General features: G+C 35.2%; 10 protein-coding genes and 4 pseudogenes across 14 annotated transcripts, besides 4 other annotated features; 7 read left to right on the forward strand and 7 right to left on the reverse strand.

The window, feature by feature from the left end:
• Positions 1 to 18,140: part of a mobile genetic element that runs on past the window's edge.
• TVAGG3_0566600 lies at positions 5,070 to 5,796 on the reverse strand (annotated as a pseudogene). Its single transcript has one exon. A coding segment is annotated over exon 1 (727 nt).
• TVAGG3_0566610 (uncharacterized protein) lies at positions 6,446 to 6,646 on the forward strand (the record flags this gene model as incomplete). Its single annotated transcript, XM_051238617.1, has 1 exon — positions 6,446 to 6,646. The coding sequence occupies one exon, from the start codon at positions 6,446 to 6,448 to the stop codon at positions 6,644 to 6,646; it is 201 nt and encodes a 66-aa protein (XP_051096441.1).
• On the reverse strand, positions 6,675 to 7,269 carry TVAGG3_0566620 (annotated as a pseudogene). Its single transcript has one exon. A coding segment is annotated over exon 1 (595 nt).
• On the forward strand, positions 7,516 to 7,903 carry TVAGG3_0566630 (annotated as a pseudogene). The gene has a single exon. A coding segment is annotated over exon 1 (388 nt).
• TVAGG3_0566640 (HNH endonuclease family) lies at positions 8,542 to 9,246 on the forward strand (the record flags this gene model as incomplete). Its single annotated transcript, XM_051238618.1, has 1 exon — positions 8,542 to 9,246. One exon carries the CDS (start codon positions 8,542 to 8,544, stop codon positions 9,244 to 9,246), a length of 705 nt encoding a protein of 234 aa, XP_051096442.1.
• TVAGG3_0566650 (uncharacterized protein) lies at positions 9,296 to 9,559 on the reverse strand (the record flags this gene model as incomplete). Its single annotated transcript, XM_051238619.1, has 1 exon — positions 9,296 to 9,559. One exon carries the CDS (start codon positions 9,557 to 9,559, stop codon positions 9,296 to 9,298), a length of 264 nt encoding a protein of 87 aa, XP_051096443.1.
• Positions 9,705 to 11,843, reverse strand: TVAGG3_0566660 (DNA/RNA polymerases family; the record flags this gene model as incomplete). Its single annotated transcript, XM_051238620.1, has 1 exon — positions 9,705 to 11,843. One exon carries the CDS (start codon positions 11,841 to 11,843, stop codon positions 9,705 to 9,707), a length of 2,139 nt encoding a protein of 712 aa, XP_051096444.1.
• TVAGG3_0566670 lies at positions 11,891 to 12,474 on the reverse strand (annotated as a pseudogene). Its single transcript has one exon. A coding segment is annotated over exon 1 (584 nt).
• Positions 16,360 to 16,602, reverse strand: TVAGG3_0566680 (serine threonine-protein phosphatase family; the record flags this gene model as incomplete). The annotated part of the gene is made up of 1 exon (XM_051238621.1): positions 16,360 to 16,602. The coding sequence occupies one exon, from the start codon at positions 16,600 to 16,602 to the stop codon at positions 16,360 to 16,362; it is 243 nt and encodes an 80-aa protein (XP_051096445.1).
• TVAGG3_0566690 (uncharacterized protein) lies at positions 16,621 to 16,860 on the reverse strand (the record flags this gene model as incomplete). The annotated part of the gene is made up of 1 exon (XM_051238622.1): positions 16,621 to 16,860. The coding sequence occupies one exon, from the start codon at positions 16,858 to 16,860 to the stop codon at positions 16,621 to 16,623; it is 240 nt and encodes a 79-aa protein (XP_051096446.1).
• Positions 18,132 to 18,460: a mobile genetic element.
• Positions 18,455 to 21,474: a mobile genetic element.
• Positions 18,566 to 19,123, forward strand: TVAGG3_0566720 (organellar and viral DNA polymerase type B; the record flags this gene model as incomplete). The annotated part of the gene is made up of 1 exon (XM_001299660.1): positions 18,566 to 19,123. The coding sequence occupies one exon, from the start codon at positions 18,566 to 18,568 to the stop codon at positions 19,121 to 19,123; it is 558 nt and encodes a 185-aa protein (XP_001299661.1).
• TVAGG3_0566730 (organellar and viral DNA polymerase type B) lies at positions 19,992 to 20,603 on the forward strand (the record flags this gene model as incomplete). Its single annotated transcript, XM_001299661.1, has 1 exon — positions 19,992 to 20,603. One exon carries the CDS (start codon positions 19,992 to 19,994, stop codon positions 20,601 to 20,603), a length of 612 nt encoding a protein of 203 aa, XP_001299662.1.
• A 496-nt stretch (positions 21,475 to 21,970) lies between the features above and the next one.
• Positions 21,971 to 23,038: part of a mobile genetic element that runs on past the window's edge.
• TVAGG3_0566750 (protein of unknown function, DUF4106 family) lies at positions 22,072 to 22,482 on the forward strand (the record flags this gene model as incomplete). Its single annotated transcript, XM_051238623.1, has 1 exon — positions 22,072 to 22,482. The coding sequence occupies one exon, from the start codon at positions 22,072 to 22,074 to the stop codon at positions 22,480 to 22,482; it is 411 nt and encodes a 136-aa protein (XP_051096447.1).
• TVAGG3_0566760 (protein of unknown function, DUF4106 family) lies at positions 22,555 to 22,866 on the forward strand (the record flags this gene model as incomplete). The annotated part of the gene is made up of 1 exon (XM_051238624.1): positions 22,555 to 22,866. A coding segment is annotated over one exon (312 nt), but the record flags the coding sequence as incomplete, so codon positions are not given.

A 23,038-nucleotide genomic window follows, 5' to 3' on the forward strand; every position in this document is an offset into this window, starting at 1 on the left:
TTTAGAAATATCTGTAAGTTTTTGTTGTTATATTTTTGTCAACATCAAGAACTTTACCATTCAGTTATACCAACTTTCTTTGCTTTATGAAAATATTTAGGTTCAGCAAAGACTGCTATTCTATACATTTTCCATTGTTTGTGTAAAGAACTATTCTGTCAATGTATTTGTATTGTTTGTGTGTGTAAACTTTGTTCTGCTTCAATTCAATAAGATATCCGAATACGTCCATCTTTTTATTCTAAAGTAAAATGTCATTTCCGAAAAATAGAAGCGTAAGTGTTTCAAAAGGTTTAATGGCGGTGGCAGATGTGAAGTTAAATTCACCAACTCAAACAAACAGTCAAAGTGTTGTTGTCAATGTCAAAGAGAGAGATGTTGAAGTGGGGAAACCATACGAGACGAAGATGGTATAACAATAGTTCCTGTAAAAGAACAACCAACATATCCTGAAGTTAGCAAGACTTAAGTTCTGTTGCAGATATTCGAAAACGACTACCAACAACTGAAAGACAAACTTCAAACTCAGGAGAAGATTTGTCAAGCTTTAGGTATAATGTTAAACTTGGTCGAACACAACCCTGTAAAAGTGAACTCATATGTCATTGCACCTCATGAAGTCTTGAAAAACTATTGAAACTTTTGACAGAGGCAGACGATATAAACATCAAAGAAATAGAACCCGACGTTAGTTGCTGTGGTGTTTCATATAATGTCATTGACAAGATATACGTTATGAAAGGAGGTGAACGTTGAACTTAAAGTATAGTTTCCCAGACGTTATAAAAATATTTGACGACCACAACATTTCATTAAAATTTATTTGCTAAGTAAATGGCAGAAGACATAATGGTTTATACTATTACGACTAAAAACCCTGAGTCATATAATTATATAACAACAAACTTACAAAGTCCTCAAGGACGATATTGTAAACTAACTTAAACACAATGACGACTAAAGCTTGTTTTGCTCTTTTGACACCAGAAGATTTTATTGTTGTGAATGGTAAAAAATACTCCTTTGAAGATACTTACTCAGATATACCACCACAGGTTTTGTTGACTTATTTAATACTTTAAGGACGGATGTAACATGTGCTGCAACTAGAGCAGGTTTCATTATGTTTTGGATGTCCGACTGAGTTAGTAAAACGATATGAGCTATAATACAAAACTTATATCTGGTTTTTACTACCAACAGTTTCCTATAACAGGAAAAGGTGTCATACAAGGTTTGTCTGTTCCATTGACTTTAAGTACACCTATTTTATATATTGTTTCAAACTTAGGTTTCAAAGTGCTATTCGAATGTCGACAGAAACTACTATGACCAAAAGATACTTATGCGTATAAACAACACTTTCTCTGCTGGTTTGCCTATTGTTCATTCGAATGCAGAATTTTCAAACCTTAGTAAACTCAAACACTTTGGCAAGTATAACGTTGACATTAGTTGACGCAACTTTGTTCCTGTAAAACTTTTATGTCCTATGTATTTGTCAATGACGGCAGAAAGTTTCGAATTGGAAGATGCAACTGGTGAAAGTATTGTATTACAGAACAACTTCAACAACAAATAGCTCAAGAACAACAAAATGCAACAACAAAGTCAAGAATAAAAAAAATATTTTTTTTATTTTTATAAAAATGTACAGAATAGATGTTTCAGATTTTTATGACTTCAAGCATTCAGAAATATGTGTCCATTTAGAGACTATAACAAAGCAGTCGAGAATTTGAAACGTTTTAGTCATTTATGTTGACTCTGCCCCAGAATGTTATGTCATGAAAGAATGGGATGTTGTCTTTAACAAACCAAGAGCAACAATAGTTTCAGAAAACAAGAATGTAGACAGAAACTTAAGAAAATAAAAGTCGTACAAGTTGGCATGAAGATGTTAGATGCTTGGATATCTTATTGTCAAACTTGAAGATTTTTCATGTTCGAGGTATAAGTTCTATACACCTTCTCCAAACTTCTATTCTATCTTCACTGATATAAATATGAACAAGTAGAATGGAAAGAAAATGTTATAGAAGCTTGGTTAGACCATGTCAAAGAAATTATATGCAATGGAAACGAAAGAGTCTATGAGTATATCTTATGTTGGTTTGCAAACATCTTACAACATCCAAGTGCTAAAAATGAAAACTGTCTCATTATAATGGAAAACAAGGAAAACAGTAAAACACTTTCTTTACAGATATCTTATGCAAACTGTTAAGGTTATTCGAACCCGAATATGACAAACTTAGAAAACATCTGCGGTAAATTTAACTCTTCAATAGAGAATATGAAACTTATAGTATTAACGAACTTCAAAAGTATAGATACAAAAAAGTTTTGAAACTCAGATGCTTTGAAGAGTCTTATAACAGACAAAGTTGTGTTGTTGAAAGAAAGTATAAAGACCAAAGAGTTTGTGAAAATGTTGCAAATTTCATATGGTTTTCAAACAATGCTGTTCCGATGAAGTTAGAAAGTATCTGACAGAAGATATGTAGTTGTCAGAACGTCAGATTCTCATATGCAAGATACAGAATATTTTGACGACTTAGCAGAAACTTTGACATCTGACTTTTAACAACCACTTGTTCTCATACTTTATGACATAGATATTTCTAACTTCAATCCAAGACAAATTCCACATACCGAAGAAAGACAAACATTGTTAGAAGCAAACACAAGAGTGTATATGAACTGTTTATAGATGAGACTAACTTTGTGTCATTAGATGAAAGGTCATTGTACGATGAATATAAACAATATTGTCAAAGAGTATGGTTATATGAAGCTTCTAAACGAACATTCTTGGCAAATGTCAAAAATCTTTTAGAATGTTCAGAAACGGCGTATATACAAAGAAAAATTTTTATGAGTAAATTTTAAAAAAATATTTTTTTATCCGATAGAAAAGATGACGAAATTCATCTCAGTAAATAAGTACATGACAGAAGTCAAAAAAACTAGACCCATTCGCTTATTTGAATGTTTACTTCTACCATTTTGAAAAGTCTACATTTGACAAAGTTTGGAACATCAACAGTTAAGTTTGCTATTGTGACTAAAAATGGTGCGAAATTTGAAGACTTAGACATAGAAGTTTGTTAGCAGTCAAAGAAAATTTTGACAGAAAGTTCTCAAACCTTAAAGAAGGCAAAGCATACAAACTTTGTTATACCTTATGAACCAAAGAAAGCAGACGACTATGAATATTATGAGTCTAAGATAGTTGAAGTTCAAGGTAAATTGGGTAAAAAGATTTTAGAGTCTAAGCCAGTATTTGCTCCTAAAGAGGAAGAGAACATTGACATTGACCCAGAAATGTTCTAAAAATAAATTTTATTTTTACATGTCATATCTCACCTTCTCTGGAACTGGTTCAGGTTCTTTCTTCTCTCTACTTTCTTTTCTTTCTTTTCTTTCTTTTCTCTCTTCTTCTTCTTTTCTGGTGGAGTTATGTCAAATTTCTCAGAACCATATTTATGTAAAAGTTCTTTGTCCTTTAATAGCTCTTCTATTCTGTTTTCTATTTCATCTTCAAGAACAGCGCATGTGCTTCTTTGCATTCTAAGAACTTTTGTTGACTTCATCTTTCCAATCGGCGTCATCTCTGTCAACAAGTCTGTCATTGACAAACTTAAAGACTTCTCTGCTTAATTTTTATGGTTCTTGTCATATTCCAGAAAACAGAACTTTAGAACAAATTCCCCTTTCTTGTTTACACTATGTAAGATTTTATGGTCGACAGATGTTTTGCTGTCAAAAGTTTGTCTCGAATATAGATAGCGAAATCGCTAGACATTTTCTAAAAGATAAAAATTTTAATTTTTCTAAAAATATGTTAGAAAAAAAGTTTGCTGACATGACAAGAAATTTGAGAATGTTTTAAACAAGAACAAGAGGAAGTTAGAAAATGCTCAGATAAAACCTATACATGACAAGTTCTTATTTGCTCAGAATGGTATAACAGGTCTAATTGCACCACCTGGGTCGGGTAAGACTTTCACTTATCTTAAAATGGCTGCACAACAACAAGAACTAGATGAGAAGAACCCATTCTATGAGTTAGTTGTCATTTGTAGTACTTCTGGTCAATTTGACCAAACCGTCAATTCGTTCAAAGATATTATAAAGAAGTCTAAGTTAGTATGTATAAAAGACTCTGAGTTGTTGGATTGGATAAAGAAGTACCAAAGAAGAGTTTTGAAGTATAATGCTATAAATGAGTATATAAATTCGAAGTTTAAAGACCAAATGAGGAAATGCAGAGAATTATTAGAGAAGAAACACTTCAGAAACAAACAGAAAGAGATAGAATACATTTCGAAGAAATTGCAATCTTACGATTGGAAGACTTACCCTCATAGATGTCTTCTTATCTTAGATGACTTTGCTTCTCATCCTTTGTTAAAGAACAGAGAACAAGATATGTGTCGAATTCTTAAGAAGCTCAGACACTTTAACATCTCAGTTGTCATTTGTGTACAGACAGCAAAGAGTTTAAGTAAGGATGTTAAAAGAATACTTACTGATATCATACTTTTCCCTGGATTGTCCGAAGACGATTTCATGGAACTTATGAAAGAGTCCATGGCAGGTAAGTTTGACAGACATGAACTATGGAGAAGTACAAAGTCATACAAGACCTCATACTTCTTTCAGAATTCATATCTACGCGAACAAAGTTCAAATTGTAAAAAGTCAAGCTTGAAAAATAAAGAGTTTTGGCGACCAGGGTTTTTTCACTACTCGCTGTTCTTCAACTGTTTTCATTGAGTTTTATGCAAGACCGAAAAAAAGTCTGTCTAGAGAAATTTCACTGTTTTCAATAGAGTTTTGGCGACTACGTTTTTTTACTTACTCGCTGTTCTTCACTGTTTTCAGAAAAAAGTATGTCTCGCTGTGCTTCGCTCAAAATAAAAAAAATATTTTATAAAAAACTAACTTTATTTTTTCTATCTTAAGGAAATTCATGAAATTTCATACGGAATTCAATAAAAATAATGTTTATGTTAGAATGTTAGATCTAACATGTTTTCTAACATGTTTTCTAACATAACTATTTACAAGCGTTTTACATGGTATATGTTGCGATGGTTCATGACTCTAAACAATTTCGTAGCTTCTATTTCTTCTGTCAGTATGTCAAAAGTTTTAACAATACCGAAGGTTTCTTTATACTTCTTCTTGACGTCAGACAGAAGGAAATCGTCAGCAGTTGGATAGTTTTTGTTCAGAAATGCTAACATGTTCATTTTATCTTCTGCTGGCTTTTCTGCTTCTTTCTTTAAGTCTGCATAGTCGTTTCGCATACGTTCTATCTCTTTGACGGAGTAGTTATATTTCCTCATTGCTGCTTTACATTTTGAACATTGCGGGTTCATTTTTGCGTTATATTCTGAAACCTTACCTGCTAAAACAACCAAGGCGTCAATGGTTTCTTCATCTCGAACATAGCGGGTTTTATTTGTTCGTCCATACCTTACCCCTACTATCTTTATCTCTTATTTCCCAAACACATTTTGCAACTAACGAAACAAAGTTGTCGTAGGTCTTAAATTCTTCGGATTTGTAAAGGTCAGAGATGTTCTTATATACCATGTCGCAATCTTTGTCCATAACCTTATGGTTGCAATGAAAACCAAGGAATTCATAGTTTACCTTTCGTATGAACTTCTTTATTTCTACTGAGTCAGTTGCTTTGACTTCTATTTCGTCAAATTCGGGAATGGTTAGTTTTTGTTGTTGGATTTCAGGCAATTTGGGTAAATGGTCAATAATGTCCTGCATTTCATAAAGATACTGTTCATTTGTTTCATTCTGTGCGGTACAGTCTAAATTACTTGTTAACAATTCCTGCTTTATCTTCTGGATTTTTGTTTCGAAAGTATATGAAGAAGGAATGAAGCTTTTCATCTCTACTAACATAGATGTTGGATTCATAACTAGCGAGTTTGGTGCTGTAGTTGCTAACATGTTCTTACAATAAAAATAAAAAAATATTTTTTTAAAAAAACCAACTTTATTTTTTATTTCGGGAAAACTCATGAAAATTCAAGAGTTTTAGACCATGTTAGAAAACGTGTTAGAAAACATGTTAGATCTAACATTCTAACATAAACATTATTTTTGGTGTAAATTTCATGAAAATTCAAATTGTAAACGGTTTAATAGAAAAAGTGTTATTTTTTCATGTCCGAAGACTCGAAGGTGCAACACTTCCAAAATACCGACGAACTCAGAAGAGCAGCATGGCAGTATGTTCTTGACAACTTCTTTGAGTTCTCCAGGAACACCTTGGAAAATGCTGAAGAACTCCGACACAGAGAATTTGGAGAAATTGCACTCCAATACTACCTTGACAAACAAAGGGTAAACAAAGGGTAAACAAAGGGTAAAATAAGACTAAAAACTTAACGTTTAAAAAGTGACATTTTTAATGAGCTCCGAGTCACCGAGAAAACTTGGTCAGATGTTAGCAGCTTACTTCCCTGAGGAGGATGGAAGCGTTACATACGTAAGGTTCAAAAACAACGAACCTGGAATTGCGTACCAAATTCGCAATTACATGACCATGGAAGAGTACGAAAGGTTTCTACAAGAGAAACCAGCTCTAAACAACTCAGAAAAGAAAGAGTAAAAAGTTTAATTCGTAATTGTTTATTTTTTTACTTGTAAGGGCAAGCTGCAAGAATGAAGTCGACTATCTCAGTCTTTGTTTTGACGAGCTGGACGGCTCTTGCGAGTACGTCTGTTTTGCGGTCTCCAGCTGGTGTCTGACCTTCGTAATTGCGCATGTTCTTGAGAGCTCCAGTTGTAAATGATTGTAGGATGAAGAGTCTCTCAGACTGCTTGAGGTAGTCTTCACGGTCACGAACCGAATCTGTGGTACGAGCCGAATCGGTCGATTTGAGGGAAGAGACTGAAAGCCTGTCGTCTTCCATAGGGGCTGTGGCATAATCTTTGCGTAAACGTTCAGACCTTCTTCGAACTCTTGGTCTCTCTTCGATTGGGATTGAGATTGGAATTGCTGGGTGGAGCTTGCTGGAACATCCAAGGGTTGGGGAAGTAAGGCATAGGCTGAGGAGGAGGGTAGTTCGGGAAGCCTTGTAGTGGAAATTGGTAGTAACCTTGAGGTGGAAATTGGTAGTAATTTGGTGGAGGGACTTGCTGGAACTGAGGTTGCTGAGGAGACTGTTGTGGTTCTGCAGCTTTCGGTTCTTCTGGCTTTGGAAGGCATTCAGGAAGAGGAACGTCAGTCATCCGTTTGTGTCCTGTCGGAAGGAAAAAATTTTCCTGTCGGAAGGAAAAACTTTTCCTGTCGGAAGGAAGAACTTTTTCTGTTGGAAGGAAAAACTTTTTCTGAAGTTCGACCAAAAGTTCTCAATTTTCGAAAATTTGAATGGTTTACGGACGGACAACTGGAAGAGTTCTTCCTGTCGTCGGGAAAATTTTTTCCAGTTGTCGGGAAAATTTTTTCCAGTTGTCGGGAAAATATTTTCCTGTCGGATGGAAGGACTCGGAATGCCAGAAGGATTTGACGAGGCAATTTACCTTATAGAGATAAATGAAGTTGTTAAGCAGTACTTGCGCAGGGTAATGAAGCCCAAGGTCAAGTTCACCAGTATTTCTGGAAGGTCTACACTTCAGCTCGAGACTTCGACTGGAATTCCAATTCAAATACCAGACGGGACAGCCTACGACGACATAAAGGACGCCAAAAGAGAAGCTCTTGTTAAGTTCCTAAACAAACGTCCTTGGATAAAATACCAACAAGGAGAACCCCCTACCCCATATGAAATTGGCAATTCAGTCTCTCCTTCACTTCTCGGGTCAGCCGTTCTACATAACCTGTGAAGGCGACATCCAACCAGTTCAGTCAACCTTAACGTTTTGAGTAAAAACATTTTTTCATTTTTTTGAATGAAGCAAGTTAAATTCGTCCCACACCAATCTCAATGGACCGATGAAGAGTTTCAAGCTATGGTTGAAGGTGTTGAGAACGACATAGACGCGCGAACTTGAAGGAGCTCAAAACCACAATTGCAACCAAATTGCACAAGTCAAGGAACAGATAGCTCCACTTAAACCAAAGCTACTCTTGACCTCATGGATAGTTACCGTTTAGATTCAAAGAGTGGAATAAGACAATTAAAATTAAAACTTCTAAACTACGAAGCTATACTCCAAAAGTTAGCAGAGATGAGAAGACTTTACCAGAGCTACTTACATGTAAGGGACTTACCTTCAAGCAGTCCGACCAAGATGAATTTTCTGACATTGTCCCAATTTTGTCCGAAAGTCAGCTCAGATGTTTGAACTGCTCCCAACATATCCAGAATATGAACGTTTGCCTGAACTCTTCCGCAATCTCAAAAAACGTTTTTTGGTTCTCATGTTCGAAACTTTTATCGGAAGAGACAACAAACGTTCAGAAGAAGAACAAGATATTATTTTAAACTTGTTGTATGACATAACTGTCATAACAAGCTTTTTGAAGTAAAACCGTCATTCTCAAACCACTTCATTTTTTCGATGTCCGAACAAGCACCGAAGCCGAACACAATGGCAGATGTCCTTTCAATGTTGCCAGACAAGCGCCCAGTTCAAATTCAAATTTTGAATTTGAAAGCTCATCTGACAAACACCGTTAAGACTCTCCAAAGTAGTCTTATGGAAGAGATGACCAAGCTCAAAGCCGATGTCCTCATGAACCAAGCTTCCAATGAGAAACGCCTGAACGATTTCACGGAAACCTTGCGCATTTACGCGAGAGAGAACCGAGACCTTGCCAGACTCATCTACCGTTTCTTCGAAGAGATAGACGCCATCTGGAAGGTACTCGGAAAGGACAGAACCTCCAACACCGTAATTCGTGAACACAGAATTGCCGAAGGAATTGTCGAAGAAGAAGAGGAAGAAGAGAAACACGAAGAAGAAGAGGAAGAAGAGAAACACGAAGAAGAAGAGGAAGTTTGGGCAACCCTTGTTGCCGACGATTCCTACGAAATTTCCCAACCCTACCCATACCAAATCCGCAACAAGGATACAGGCAAGGTTCTTACCCCAGTCCTCAACAACTTGGGACACTTGAACCTTAACCTTCGGAATCGCGGTTCAATTTCCATGGGCAAGCTTGTCGCAATTCAATGGGTTCCAAATCCAGACAAGAAGACGAAGGTCAGACACATTGACGGTGACAAGCTCAACAACCGTAAGGAGAACCTCGAGTGGTTCTAAGAGTAAAAAAATTTTATTTTAGGGGGAAACCCCAAGTAAATTTAGGTGTTTAGTTCATTAAGTAGGTTAAATTAAGGGTAATTTGGACAATTAGCTCCCGACCTCTGAATTGGACTCTTTCGTCATCCCAGTTGTATAGGAGGTCGTCCCAGAGGAGTTGGTAGAATTGCCAATCCAAGGACGATTTGTCCTCCCAGGCATTGAGGATGTACTGCTCGTAGAGTTTCATGACCTCTGCCTTGCACCAGACACCCTCTCCCTTGGAACGTAAGGCTTCTTCGAAGTGCTCGAATGCGATTGGCTGCGGGACCATCTGAAATGACACTTTTTGTCCGTTTGGTCAATGTTCGTGTCTCGTGTCATAGTCGACGAAAATACAAACAAACAGGTTATATATGAGTTTGAGACCAAGAATGGTGTAACTCGACCTGTCCGATTCAAATTCGAATAAAAATTTTTTACTTCATGCAATGTTTTATTTCTGTGCCGTCTTCAAGTATGCCCCAGTACTTACGCTTGGAGAGGACATGAACTTCGGTGAAAATTTTGTCCAATTTGAATTGACCCATCTTTTCACCGACCATACCCATTTCAATGAGTTTGTTGTATCCTTCTTCGTTCGTCATGAGTGCGTCAATGTTCTCATAGTAAACCACAACTTTGGATTTGACTTCGGAGAAGAATTTGTTGTAGTTGTCAAGGACTGCCTTTGCGAACTGAGGGTAAGACCAATGTTCGACAATAGGTTTTAATGTGGTTACTAAGCCACTTTGACCTTGAGTGAATTCGTACTTCAAAACAAAAGGAGAAAACCTTTCAACAAAGTTGTCGACCTTCTCATAATGTTTACTCTTCATCTCTTGAGGTTTCTTAATGGAATATCCCCATGTCGAATTCATAAGCAATTTGAGTGTCATTGCAAGTTTGGGGTTTGAAGCTTTCCTAATATCATACAGTTGTTGTATGACTTTTCCAACTGTATAGTTCCTTCCCAGGAACTCACCATCTTCGTTTGGAATTCCAGTTGGAATATATTGGACAAACCTCATGTACGCAGCGTTAAGGTCGACATAGTATATCTTTTCGTTTGAGTCGAACTTGTCGCAACCAATTGGTCCAGTTCGTGGAAATTCAAGTGAGTCTCTTATCTTCTGCGAAACTTCTCCTGTTATCTCATAAACATCGTCGAAGCAACCTGTTTCATATAAAACCTTCTGACCTAACTCAGATGCTCTCCAATACAATTTGACGTCAATTGGATGTCTCAATGGAAGTTTGTTTATAGCATCTTGAAGTTCTTGCAACCTCATTGGAAGTTCTTCTGGTTCAGGTTGGTATCCGAACAATCCAACCCCTTGTGGAACTGTGTACTTCTTTTGTACTAGAACTTTGTCTGGAACAACTTTTGGTCTTGCTAACAATGAAAAGTTTGTTTCGTCTTTTGGTACAAAAGTTTCTGTCAGCTTGTCATCTGGAATTGGTTCCAACAAACCTTTCTCGAAAAGAATGTTTACAGCTCTGACAATGTTGCACTTGCCTTTTCCGAACAATGGGTTTGTAAGACTTTCGTTCAACATAAAGTGGTTGTGGACAATTGCAATCTTCAACCATGGTAAATTGAACTCAACAACATAGTCGTCATGTGAAGAACCTTTCTCAGTCGGTATGTTGACTCGGATATTCACATTTGCCAACGGTGCAATTTTTGCCAATTGACCTCTGAGAATGTACCTTGTCTTCACACATGACTCAAGATACTTCATCTTCTCATCTGTAACAAGACCAGAGTTCCTGAGACATGTGAGAATACAAGGTTCATTGACAATTGTTTCAATTGAATTGTAAATTCCATACCTTGTCAAGTCAATGTCAGACTTATTTATGAAGGGGAAGTATCCAGCATGTTGTCTGACTGCTTGAGGGTTAGGTTGGTGCCATTCGAACTTAACACTTGCAATTCCTTCAATTGCATTCAAAATGTCTGAGTCGGAGTCAACCATTTGTTCTCTCTTTGTAGTCTTGAAAGCGTCAAGAAGTTTTGCGGCTGTTTGTTCATTGCCATGCGCATAGTATATATGACCGTCCAAATCTGTTATGGTCAATCTGAGATTGTATCCTTTCTTATTTCCGTCTTGTATGGCAGCAAGTACTCCCATGAAGCCTTCCTTGTTCTTTCCTTCGTCAAAGTTTACTGTAAAGGTTCGACCAGATGTAATTTGACTTCTAACTTCACGATACTTTTCATATGCATATCTTGTTCTTTCCATGGGAGCATGTGAGTCTTCACCTTTTCCTTTTTTCCTTCTCAAAGGATGCAATTGTTCGTCATGTTTCCAGTAGAATCTGGCAAAGCCGTCGTGTCCTTCAACTTGAGGTTCACTAACATCGAAAGGCATGTCCATAAGACGTTCTTCTTCTAACCTCTCTAGTCTGTTTGGATAATTTGCGCGTGCTGTTTCCAAATCCATTTCGTAGCGAAGACCAGACAATTTGTCATAGACTTTTATGGGTCTTCCCTTCCTATATTTAAACTTCTTTGAAACTCTCCAACCATATCTTTCTAACTCTGTTTTTATTCTAGCAGATTTTCTATCCATTCTATATGGGGGCATTTTTATAAAAATAAAAAAATATTTTTTTTTCTTTACTTTACATAACCACCAGCTACCAGAAGTCTTTGACGCCAACCCATACCAGCTAATGAAGGTTGACTTGGTTTAGTTTCCAAACTAAACTTTGGTTTTGGTTTATCTTCAGTTTTTGGTTTTTCTTCTTCTATCGGTTTTTCGTCACTTTTCGGTTCACCTGACTTTACTTCACTTGCAGGAACAGTTGTGTCGTCAACATCTTCATAAATATCATATGCCATTTGTTTTTGTTTTCCTTTCAACTTTTTGTGTTTGTTGTAAAGTTTAGAATATTTCGACTCTAAGTCAATGAGATGTTCTATAATGAACTGTTGGTCAGTGAAGTAAACTTTTCCATCTGTTGTCTCGAAAGCTCCTTCAGACTTCAATATTTTATTTGTGAGAGTCTGTTTCTTTTTTGAGATACTAGCCGTTCCATTTTTATGAAAAGTGACTTTGTAGTTAGGGTTTGTATTTCCAGACCTGGCACTTTCTATTATTGAATTTTCTCTTCATCTGTAAGTTCTTTGACAGGTTTTGACAATGGTTCTGAACTTTTTGTTTGTGGTGTCAAATCTACCGTTTCAACTTCTTCGGTCATTTCATCTCAGTAAAAAATTTTAGTTTGGTTTGTTTTCAACTGGTTGTTTAGGTTTTTTAAGTCGGTCTAAAACTTCTTGAGGTATAGGAAGAACTTGACAAACACGTGGTTGTGTAACTGCTGGAAGCCGACAAATCCATCTTGAACCCATTTGTCTCAATGCTGTATTGTTCATTTCATCTCAGTAAAAAACTTTACATTCCCCACGTTTGAGGCGGTTGAGGTTGGTTTTGTTTACCCATTGTTGTGCATGGTTATATCCTCTGTTAAAGAATCTTTCACCTTGGTCCATATAGTGTCCTGCTTGGTTATAGTAGTCATTTGCTTTGTTATAATAGTTTCCTGCTTGTCTTCCTACATTGTCCATCCATCCTTGAACTTTTCCTCTTGTTTCAGGATTTGGAATAAGATTTGCTGCATCTCGTGCTACCTCCCAACCTTTCTGTACAGTTTGTATAATAGGTTGTGCTTTCTCTTTCAGTATACCTAATGTACTCAAAATCTTCCTTCCAATTCCAAATGCACCTCTGGCTATTGTTCCCACTGCGGGTAAAAATCTGGATGCAACTCCTGCTAACGCCAAATAAACCCATTTCTTATAGGGTAAAAAATGACGAATCCAAACAAGGACCCCTATGTTTCTAAAGCAACAAAGAAAGCACTCATGGTAAAAATCTTTAGTTCAACACCAAATGCTTGGTTTATGGATATCTTGGAAAACATTCCGAGGTATAGAGAAGATGGACCACCATACTGGCTAATATTTGTTGGTCAAAACACAAGATACTGTGAAGCCATACCATTACAGTCCAAAAATATTTTAGATGTGAAAACTGCTTTGACAATATTCGTTGACAAATACCATCCAACAAAACTGACATCTGACTGTGAAAGTTCTTTCAAATCAGACGATATTAAAAACTATCTGCGTTCAAAAAATGTAAACCAATATTTCATTGTCGACCAAAACCATTCTGCTCTTGGTGTCATTGACAGTTGTATAAAAATCTTAAGAGACTTAAACCAACCACAAGGTGGTGAGGTAGATGAAATGTCATATGACGACAAATATAGACACTTCTCCATGGCAAAGATGAGACAAGTTTTAAATATTTACAATAGCCGTAAACAAAAAGGTTTGGGAAACCACTCCCCCGAAGAAATGAAAAACAACCCTGACTTAGAGAAAGACTATATATTTAATAGTTTAGTCAAAAGAGACAAACAAGAAAGAATGCCAGGCTTCAAACTTAAGAAAGGTGACAAAGTAAAAATAGAAATACCTAAACGCGACCCATATGAAAATACTATTGACTATGACAACAATGGGAACTCGACAGGTACTCGCATTCGTGTTCGTAAAAATAGAAGAAAGTATACAAGAGAATATTATGAAGTTTTAGGCAAACATGGCAAAATGTACAGACTGCAAGCAGAAGATAAAACTACTATTGTCAGACCTCGTTTCAAACTTGTCAAAGTTCAAGGTGGTATACTTTCAAAGACAGTTCCTAACAAATATAAGACAACTCCTGACGAATATGCTAAAGAAGTTGAAAATGACGACTAAGCAATTCTATACCATGCGTAAACTGTCATGTAAGGTGGCATGTAGTCTTTACTTTGTCCCGTTGTTTGCGTATATCCCGAAACGCGATGTGTATGGTTTCCATCTCCCTGAGTGTCACTCCAGTAACAATTTATAGCAAAACTGAACGTCGTCTTTAACATCATATCCTTTACCTTTTTTCAAGGCGTGCCAATCCCAAAATTTATGCTTATGCCAACCTGCTTGAGATGTACTTAAATCTATGTAGTGACTATGTGCAGGTAAATTTTCACCTGAAATCGTTTTACTTCCACCTGTTTCCTTTGAAGAGTTTGCACAATACAAAAACCTGTCGACTATTTGAGTCCAAGTTCCAAAACCAAGTACTACTTCTGGTCTGGTAGAGTTCATTGACGTATAAATAGAGCCTATAGGATATAGTGTTTGAAGTATTTCTGTCTTTAACGTTTGAAGCTCTTGTTTTGTCAGCTTTCTTATCTAACTCATCGTTAACATATGTTTTGTCAGCTTTGTTGTCATATAAATCTTGAGCAGTGAATTTAACTTGTTTTCATCCTCCATGACAAAAACATTTCTACATCTAGTGTATTTCATCGTTGTTATGTCTTCATCCGATGTTAAACCTTGTGGAAAGTTAGGAGGTTTCCAATTTAATACATCCCCACCAGTTCCATCAGGTTCTTCAACCGTTCCTGCAATATTTTTCTATACCAACAGTTGCGAAGAAATCGTGTGTATGGTTCTTATCTGCCTTCTTTTCAAGGCTAACGTTTAAGTCTGTTATTTCAGAAGATGTATGTGTATGTCCAACGGCACTTTTACTGTTTAAGGTTTCTTGTAAGTTTGTAATATTTGCAATGGTATGTGTATGTCCAACGTCACTTTTCCTGTTTAAAGTTTCTTGTAAGTTTGTAATATTTGCAATGGTATGTGTATGTCCAACGTCACTTTTACTGTTTAAGGTTTCTTGTAAGTTTGTAATATTTGCAATGGTATGTGTATGAGTCTTTTTAGAATATTCGTTTTCAGCTCTTGTCACTTCACTTGACATTTTATTGTCAACATATGTTTTGTCTGCTAGTTCAGGATGAGTATGTTCTTTTGTTGCATATGTTGCATCTGCTCTTTCTTCTTCTTTTGCTATTGCATCGTCTACATACTCTTTGTCAGCTTTGTTGTCAACATCTGCTTTCAAAAGAAGTTCTTTTATAGGCTTCTCGTTTAAAGTTCCTTTTGTTGGATTTATACAAACAGTATGGTTCTTACTGTCTTGAAACAGAAACTCGTCTGTCAATGGGTTTAATGTCAGTTTTAAGTTTCCTTCTTTCAATGACTCAGATATCTTAGAATAGTTTGAAAAGTTTGTTGTGTTCTTATTTAGAGCTTGCATAATGAGTTGTCGGTTGTGTTGTATTTCTCTCATAGACGCTGTTTCATTTGACATTTTTATTCTAGATAAAATATGCTTCCAATAGAAAAAGAAAATTCAAGAGTTGCTACAACTAAACCATTAGATGAACTTTTTACTAATGTCGGTCAAAAGTTTGAGACAGAGACCGTAAAGCATGAAGGCTATCGTTTTGACTACCCATTAAGATGGCTAAGAGACCCATCTGTCACAAAAGCTATTGGCTTTCGTAGAATGAAGTTTGTGTCTGTAGAAGATAAAAGTTTTCCATTTATTGTAAGGTTTCATATAGATTATATATCTGAAGGGAAACGAAAAATGTGGGAAGAAATTGAGCTAATACAAGTTGACCTTTCATCTTCTCTACAGACTGCGTTAAAAAATATAGAAGATAAAATAAATTCATGTTATGCAAATATGCTGATGAATATGCAAATACCGAGAGCACACTTTATGTGAGAATTGTATATGACAAACAAAATTCACAAGTGTCATTTCAAATCTACGAAGACAATCCAAAGAAAGACGAACAAATATATACAGAATTCACTGCAATGTCATGGTATTATTTGCAAAGAATGTTAAATCAGAAAGTCGAACTTCCTTTAGCAAATATTTACAGTCGATATGCAAGAGATGAACCATATTATTTAAAGATGTTTTCGACTCAGATGCTATTATAGTTCATGCTTCATTTTCTGGCGCCCAAAACTCTTTCTTATGCTTGGCAAATGACTTTTACGAAAAAACCTACAAAGTTATACGAACCACCAAGTGGAAGTATTTCAGACTTTCAAGTATGGTTTACTACAGATGGAAGAAAAAGAATAATTCCATTATACCATGCGTTTTACTTAGAACTTAGTTTCATATATAACTACTATCGAACGGTAAAAAATATAATTTTTTAATACGGTTGAGGTGTTGGATTTGGTTGCCAACTAGACTGTGGTGCAGGTTCAGGCTGTTGTATAACAGGAGCTTGTTCTTCTGGTTCAGGGTCTTTAGGTATAATACCAACAAACTGACCTACTCTTTTACCAATATTTTTGACACCGTTCCAAATTCCTCTTCCTACGGTTTTTATTCCATTCCATATACCTCTTCCAACATTTCGAAAGAAGTTTCCAATACTACTGAAGAAACCCATTTTACTATATGTAAAAATCTAATGTCCGCCTAGTCTCTTACGTTTCCTGTTGAGTTCCATAGCATTCTTTAACTGGAGCTCATACATTCTGTTTCTCCTCTGGTAGAAAACATATTCTGGGTCAACTCCTGTGTTCGCGTCATCTGCATAAAGTTGTTTATATCCCACTTCAGGGTTTGTATAAAACTCTTTCCATCTCATATTTGCATACCATGGTGGCAAACCTAACGCAGCGTCATTTGACATGGCAGTTTGCATTTGTACATCTGTTGGCACTTGACCATAGTTTGCCATTGCAGTTTGTATTCTAACTTCATTTGGAATATTCTCTGGGTTGGTTGTCCAGGTTGCTGTGCATTCGCTAAGTTCTGTGCGTCCATTTAATATTAGATAAAAATATCTCTTACGAGTACATATGCTGTACATTTGCAGGCATTGGTTCATCTTCATATTCTCTGTACTTTTCTGCCACGTCAAATAAATAAATGACACAATGGAAAAAACCTAAAACAAGTAGTCCTATTTCAAACCACATTTACTTACCAATAAAATTTCTTTGTTATGACACTTTCTCCAGTTTATAGGACCTCTCTCATATTCTATCTTGTCATATCTAAACTCATAGTCATGTATGTCCTCTAACCATTTCATGACACTTTCCAAACCACTTTTATCGGATGTAAAGTAAAAGCATGGATGGTTATGTAAAACGTCTAAAGTTTCTAAAGAGTCTCTCAAAGTCCAGTCTACTTGGTATTGAAAATCCCATGTGTTATAGAACGGCGGGTCCACTATAAAGAAAACATTTTCCTTGTCTTTATATTTTTCATACAACTCTGTCCAATAACATCTCACAAACTCTATACCCTCAATATATTTTTCTATGTTCTCTTTGAAAACATTTGTATAGTTAAGATATAAAACTTTTGACATAAGTGTTTCAATGTCATGAACTCTTATAGCACCACTATATAATAGTCTAGCAGATATACTATCCCAGTCTATATATTCTGCTTTTTTCAAAACCTCTCTCACAATATTTTTCTTATCTAATGGTATACGTTCCATCTTACCTATAGGTATCTTTTCTTTTAACTCTTTCAATATTTTGTTTGTGTCTGGTATATGTTTGAGACGGTCCATATAGTTGTCGAAGTCATTGCATATAATCTTTGAGTCTGGGAATATTATATGACATAAATGGGATATATAGAAACTTCCACCGAACAAATCTACAAATGTTAGACCATTCGGTAGTTTCTTAAGTTCTCTCAATATAATATCTTTACATCTACTCTTATTTCCAAAGAACGGTAACGGTGGTTTTGTAAAATTCATTTATATATAATAATAAAAATGTTTTTCCCTGAAAAGTGACAGAAAAGTGACAAAACATGAAAACATATATAATTTGTGAAAAGCTCCTGGAAGACCCGTATATAAGAACTTCATTTATACTAAACATCTTCAGGGCTAGAGGGCACGAAGTGCCTGGAAGCCCCACTACCTTTTTTTTTTTTTTTTTTTTTTTTTTTTTTGAAAATGCTGAAGAAAAACTTTCTCAAATAAATGAGAAGATACAAAATTCAATTACATATTTAAGATCGTTTGAAATTCCAAATGAATTGTTAGATACGTATATGTTAGAAATTAATGAATTTTGTTATAATTCTCCAGATTATATTTTAGAACATTTCGAAGAATTTTTAGAGGATTTCAAAGAAAAGAATAATTTAATAGACTAAAAAATTTATTATTTTTATTTATTGTGAATTTTAAATTGTCACTTTTTAAGTGTTACTCCCTATTGAAGGTGTCACTTTTTGGGTGTCACTTTTTCGGAAATTCTTATATACTCGAATTCGATGAAATAGAAGTCAAAGCAACCGACTCAGTTGAAATTAAGAAGTTCATACGTAAGGTTAACTATGAGTTTCTTGGATTTCATTGCAACCACAAAGTCATGGACAAAGACTGCGATATGGTATATAAGAATGTTTCTGACATATATAAATCTGAAGAATTTAAGACCTACGACAACTTTGTTTCGTTAGTTGCTGAATGTGTATGGCAGATAAGAGATAAAGATAGAAGAGGTAAGGTATGGAACGGACAAATAAAACCCGCAACTTTTGAGTTAAAGAAAACCATTGACGCCTTAGTTGTTTTAGCAGGTAAGGTTTCAGAATATAACGCAAAAATGAACCCACAATGTTCAAAATGTAAAGCAGCAATGAGGAAATATAACTACTCCGTCAAAGAGATAGAACGTATGCGAAACGACTATGCTGACTTAAAGAAAGAAGCAGAGAAACCAGCAGAAGATAAAATGGACATGTTGACATTTCTGAACAAAAACTATCCAACTGCTGACGATTTCCTTCTATCTGACGTCAAGAAGAAATATAAAGATACATTCAATATTGTGAAAACTTTTGACATACTGACAGAAGAAATAGAAGCCACAAAATTGTTTAGAATTTCACGAATTCACAATGTTTACCATGTAAAACGCTTATAAAACTTTATGGTAGAAAAAAGGGTAGAAATGAGGTTAGATCTAACCATCTACCCTAAAATATATTTTTATTGAATTCTGTATAAAATTCTGAGTAAAATGACATATGGAACACATACTTTTTCAGTAAGGACATATGGGGTAGAAATGAGGGTAGAAATGAGGTTAGATCTAACCATCTACCCTAAAATATATTTTTATTGAATTCTGTATAAAATTCTGAGTAAAATGACATATGGAACACATACTTTTTCAGTAAGGACATATGGGGTAGAAATGAGGGTAGAAAACGGGTGAGATCTAACCATCTACCCTAAAATATATTTTTATTGAATTCTGTATAAAATTCTGAGTAAAATGACATATGGAACACATACTTTTTCAGTAAGGACATATGGGGTAGAAATGAGGGTAGAAAACAGGTTAGATCTAACCATCTACCCTAAAATATATTTTTGCCGAAAAAAATGACCAAAAATCATGAATTTCCTCATATGTTTGCTACCCTCGAAAAACCGAGGATAGAGATTCCGTACGAAAATCGTGAAAAAATGACCAAATTTCATTATATAACTGTTATTTTTTTACGAAGTGAACTTTGACACTTCGTTTAAAATACACTATTTTTGTGTTATTTTTTACGAAGTGAACTTTGACACTTCGTTTAAAATACACTATTTTTGTGTTATTTTTGACGAAGTGAACTTTGACACTTCGTTTAAAATACACTATTTTTGTGTTATTTTTTTACGAAGTGAACTTTGACACTTCGTAAAAAAAATCCCTGAAATCATATCTTTTATACAAAATAAATAAAATAAAGTTAGTTTTTTATAAAATATTTTTTTTATTTTGTATGTAAAGACAGAAAATGTTAAAGGTTGAGTTTGAAACAGTTAAAAAGATAGACAATGACACCAAAATGGTTAGAATTGGTGATTTAAACGTAAGATACTCAAAGAAATACAACAAATATTCTTTGTCAGACATTATATCTCCATCTGGAAAGAAAGCACACGACTGGGTTAGAATTGCTTCTACTCAGAAAATTTTGACAAGAAATCCTGAGCTTATGATATCGGTAAGATTCTATGGAACTACAGCATATCTTATAGACAAAAGTCTTATACCAATAGTTTTGTTATGGTTAGACCCAGTTGTTGGATATAACTTCATAACATATGGTTCATTCGATACGGAACGTTGCAGTGAAGGCTTACTTTACATCGTTCAGAAACCGAAGGACTTCAATACAAAGAGATATAAGATAGGAAGAACATATAATATAAGTAGTAGATATGACTCTACAGTCAATAGAGTCAAGGTTGTGTTTGTAAATGATATGAGAGCTGCAGAAACAGAACTACTTGAAAAGTTTGAGAAAATGTATGGTGCTCCCATAAAAGGTAAAGAAACGTTTGAAGTAGATGAGATAGATAAAGCTATAAAATTATTTGACGAAGTTGCTGAAAAATACATGTAAAGCGTTTATTTTTGGTCTTTTGTGAAAGTCAGAAAATAACGCTAATTTTTTTCTAACAATTTTTTTTATTTTGTATGTAAAGACAGATATGTCAACAACAGAGAACACAACAACTGCTATCGTTCATGAAACCATAAATGAAGAATACGAGTGGGTTCAGTTTAACAAACAGTTACGTCTCATTCGTTCAGTCAAAGACGATATGTACCAAATGCAAAGTATTTTGAATGCTCTTCGTTCTACAAAGCAAGCATATCATTGGTTTGAAAACCAACAGACAAAAGAACTTTTAGAAGAATTTCCTCATATGCTTGCTTCCCTCGGAAAACCGAGGGAAGAGATTCCATTCGAAAATCGCAAGAATTTGGCTCCTTGTTTGAAAGGATATTATGTACATAGACTTTTAGTAAATGCTGTAGCAATGTGGGCTTCACCTCGTTATGCTTGTTATATTTTCATGATGTTAGATGAAATTCATAGACAAGAACGTGAAGAGATGGAAAACAAGCTTGAAGCAAAAGACAAAAGCATACAGAAAAGAATACCACGTTCGGTACCAAAAGGAAAGGAAAAGAACTATAAGTATATGATTTATACTGAAGAGATGGAAAATGAAGAAGATAAAGATATGGTTATGTTGCATTTAGTCAGAAGAAACAACAAAAGCTTTTACGACCTTGCTAAGATTTACAAATCTGACAGAAATTGGTTCTATCGCGAAAACTTACCGATTTCAATGACCCCAAATGAAGATGTGAAACAAATAGTTCAAGATACGTTACCTCAAACACACTATGATATGAAAGGTTGTACAATACTTACCTTCAAAGAAGACTTACCGCTACTGAAAGAAAAAATAACAGAGTATTTTGACAACTTCAAACAAGCAGAGTAAATGAACCATTTATTTTTCAAGCTTGACTTTTTACAATTTGAACTTTGTTTGCGTAGATATGAATTCTGAGTAAAATGGCATATGGCTTGTGTCAAACCGTTGAGTTTTCACAAAATTTAAAAAATAACGTTTACCATGTGAAACGTTTATAAAATAACTGGGGTAGAAATGAGGTTAGATATCGGGTTAGATATACCCATCTACCCTAAAAATTATTTTTGCTGAATTCAGCACAAAATTCTGAGTAAAATGACATATGGCACGTGTCAAACCGTTGAGTTTTCACAAAATTTAAAAATTGCTGAGGAAAGTTCGTCAAAAAAGTGAAGGTTCCTGACGGTTTCAAACCGCCATACTTTACATGAAGATAGTTTACAATGTCAACTAAATATCATGTACGATAGAAACGGTTATGTAAAGTTTACATTTTGTAAAGTTTTGTCCTGATTCAAGACAAGTCTTGTATTTTTTCAAAAAAAAAAAAAAAAAAAAAGGTATTGGGGCTTCCAGGCACTTCGTGCCCTCTAGCCCCGAAGATGTTTAGTATAAAACTGCTTTTTAACTTCACTTAAAATGCCACGTAAGCTACGTAAGAATATACGTAAGAGGAAGAGAGCATTGAAACATCCAATAGTAAGACTAACACCACAACAACAGTTGCAACAACAAATGCTGAATGACCCCACTATGTTGCAACAAATGTCAAGCAATCCTATGCTTTTAAACCGAGTTGTTGGTGCACAGAGTGGAGGTTTAAGAGCGGCACTTTTAGCGAAAATGGCAGGCTATGGTGGAGCTGCAGACGGAACAGCTTATAACCCTCAAAGTCAAATGAATTTGAGTTCACTCAAAAATCAAATAGCAGATGTCAAAAAGTCAAACATAGACATACAGAAGCAAATAGGTGAAAACGAAAAGAAACTAGAATATGACAGACACACAAAGAAACTCAATGAGTTAAACGTAGAGAAAAAGAAGAAATAAGAACAACTGAAAGAACTAAGTACAGAGGAATATGCGAAAAAAGTGTCAGAAAAAGCAGCAGAAGTAGCAAAAATGGAACAAGATGTTGTAAATTTGAAAAACCATACTACTCGATATAAAGTACTGAAAGATGAAGAAATAAAACAAAAAGCCCTGAAGACATATATGGATAGCGATGAGTATAAAAAAGAAGTTGAAGCAAATGTAAAGGCAGAAAAACTTTTACAGTTGCAAAACCAAACCGTACAGTATGAAAACTTAGCACAAGAAAGTAAAAATAACGACGCGGCTATGCAAAAGGCAATGAAAAGCTCAGAATATATAAAAGCTAACAATGACTGGGTAGATGCCCAAGCCAACGCTAAAGCAGCCCAGCTTATAGGGTCAATAAGGACAAAAATACAAGCGGATGAAGACAGTTCAAATGAAGCTTTAACAAATGCTGACTTTAAGAACGCCTTCGAAGCTCTTCATAGTAAGGTGAAACAAGTGAACGATTTCTCATCTGGAAAGAAACTGAAGTCTGAAGGTTTCGACAAAGAGTTAAAAGAAGTAG

This window comes from Trichomonas vaginalis, chromosome II, assembly GCF_026262505.1.
Source record: "Trichomonas vaginalis G3 chromosome II, whole genome shotgun sequence".
NCBI lineage: Eukaryota > Parabasalia > Trichomonadida > Trichomonadidae > Trichomonas > Trichomonas vaginalis.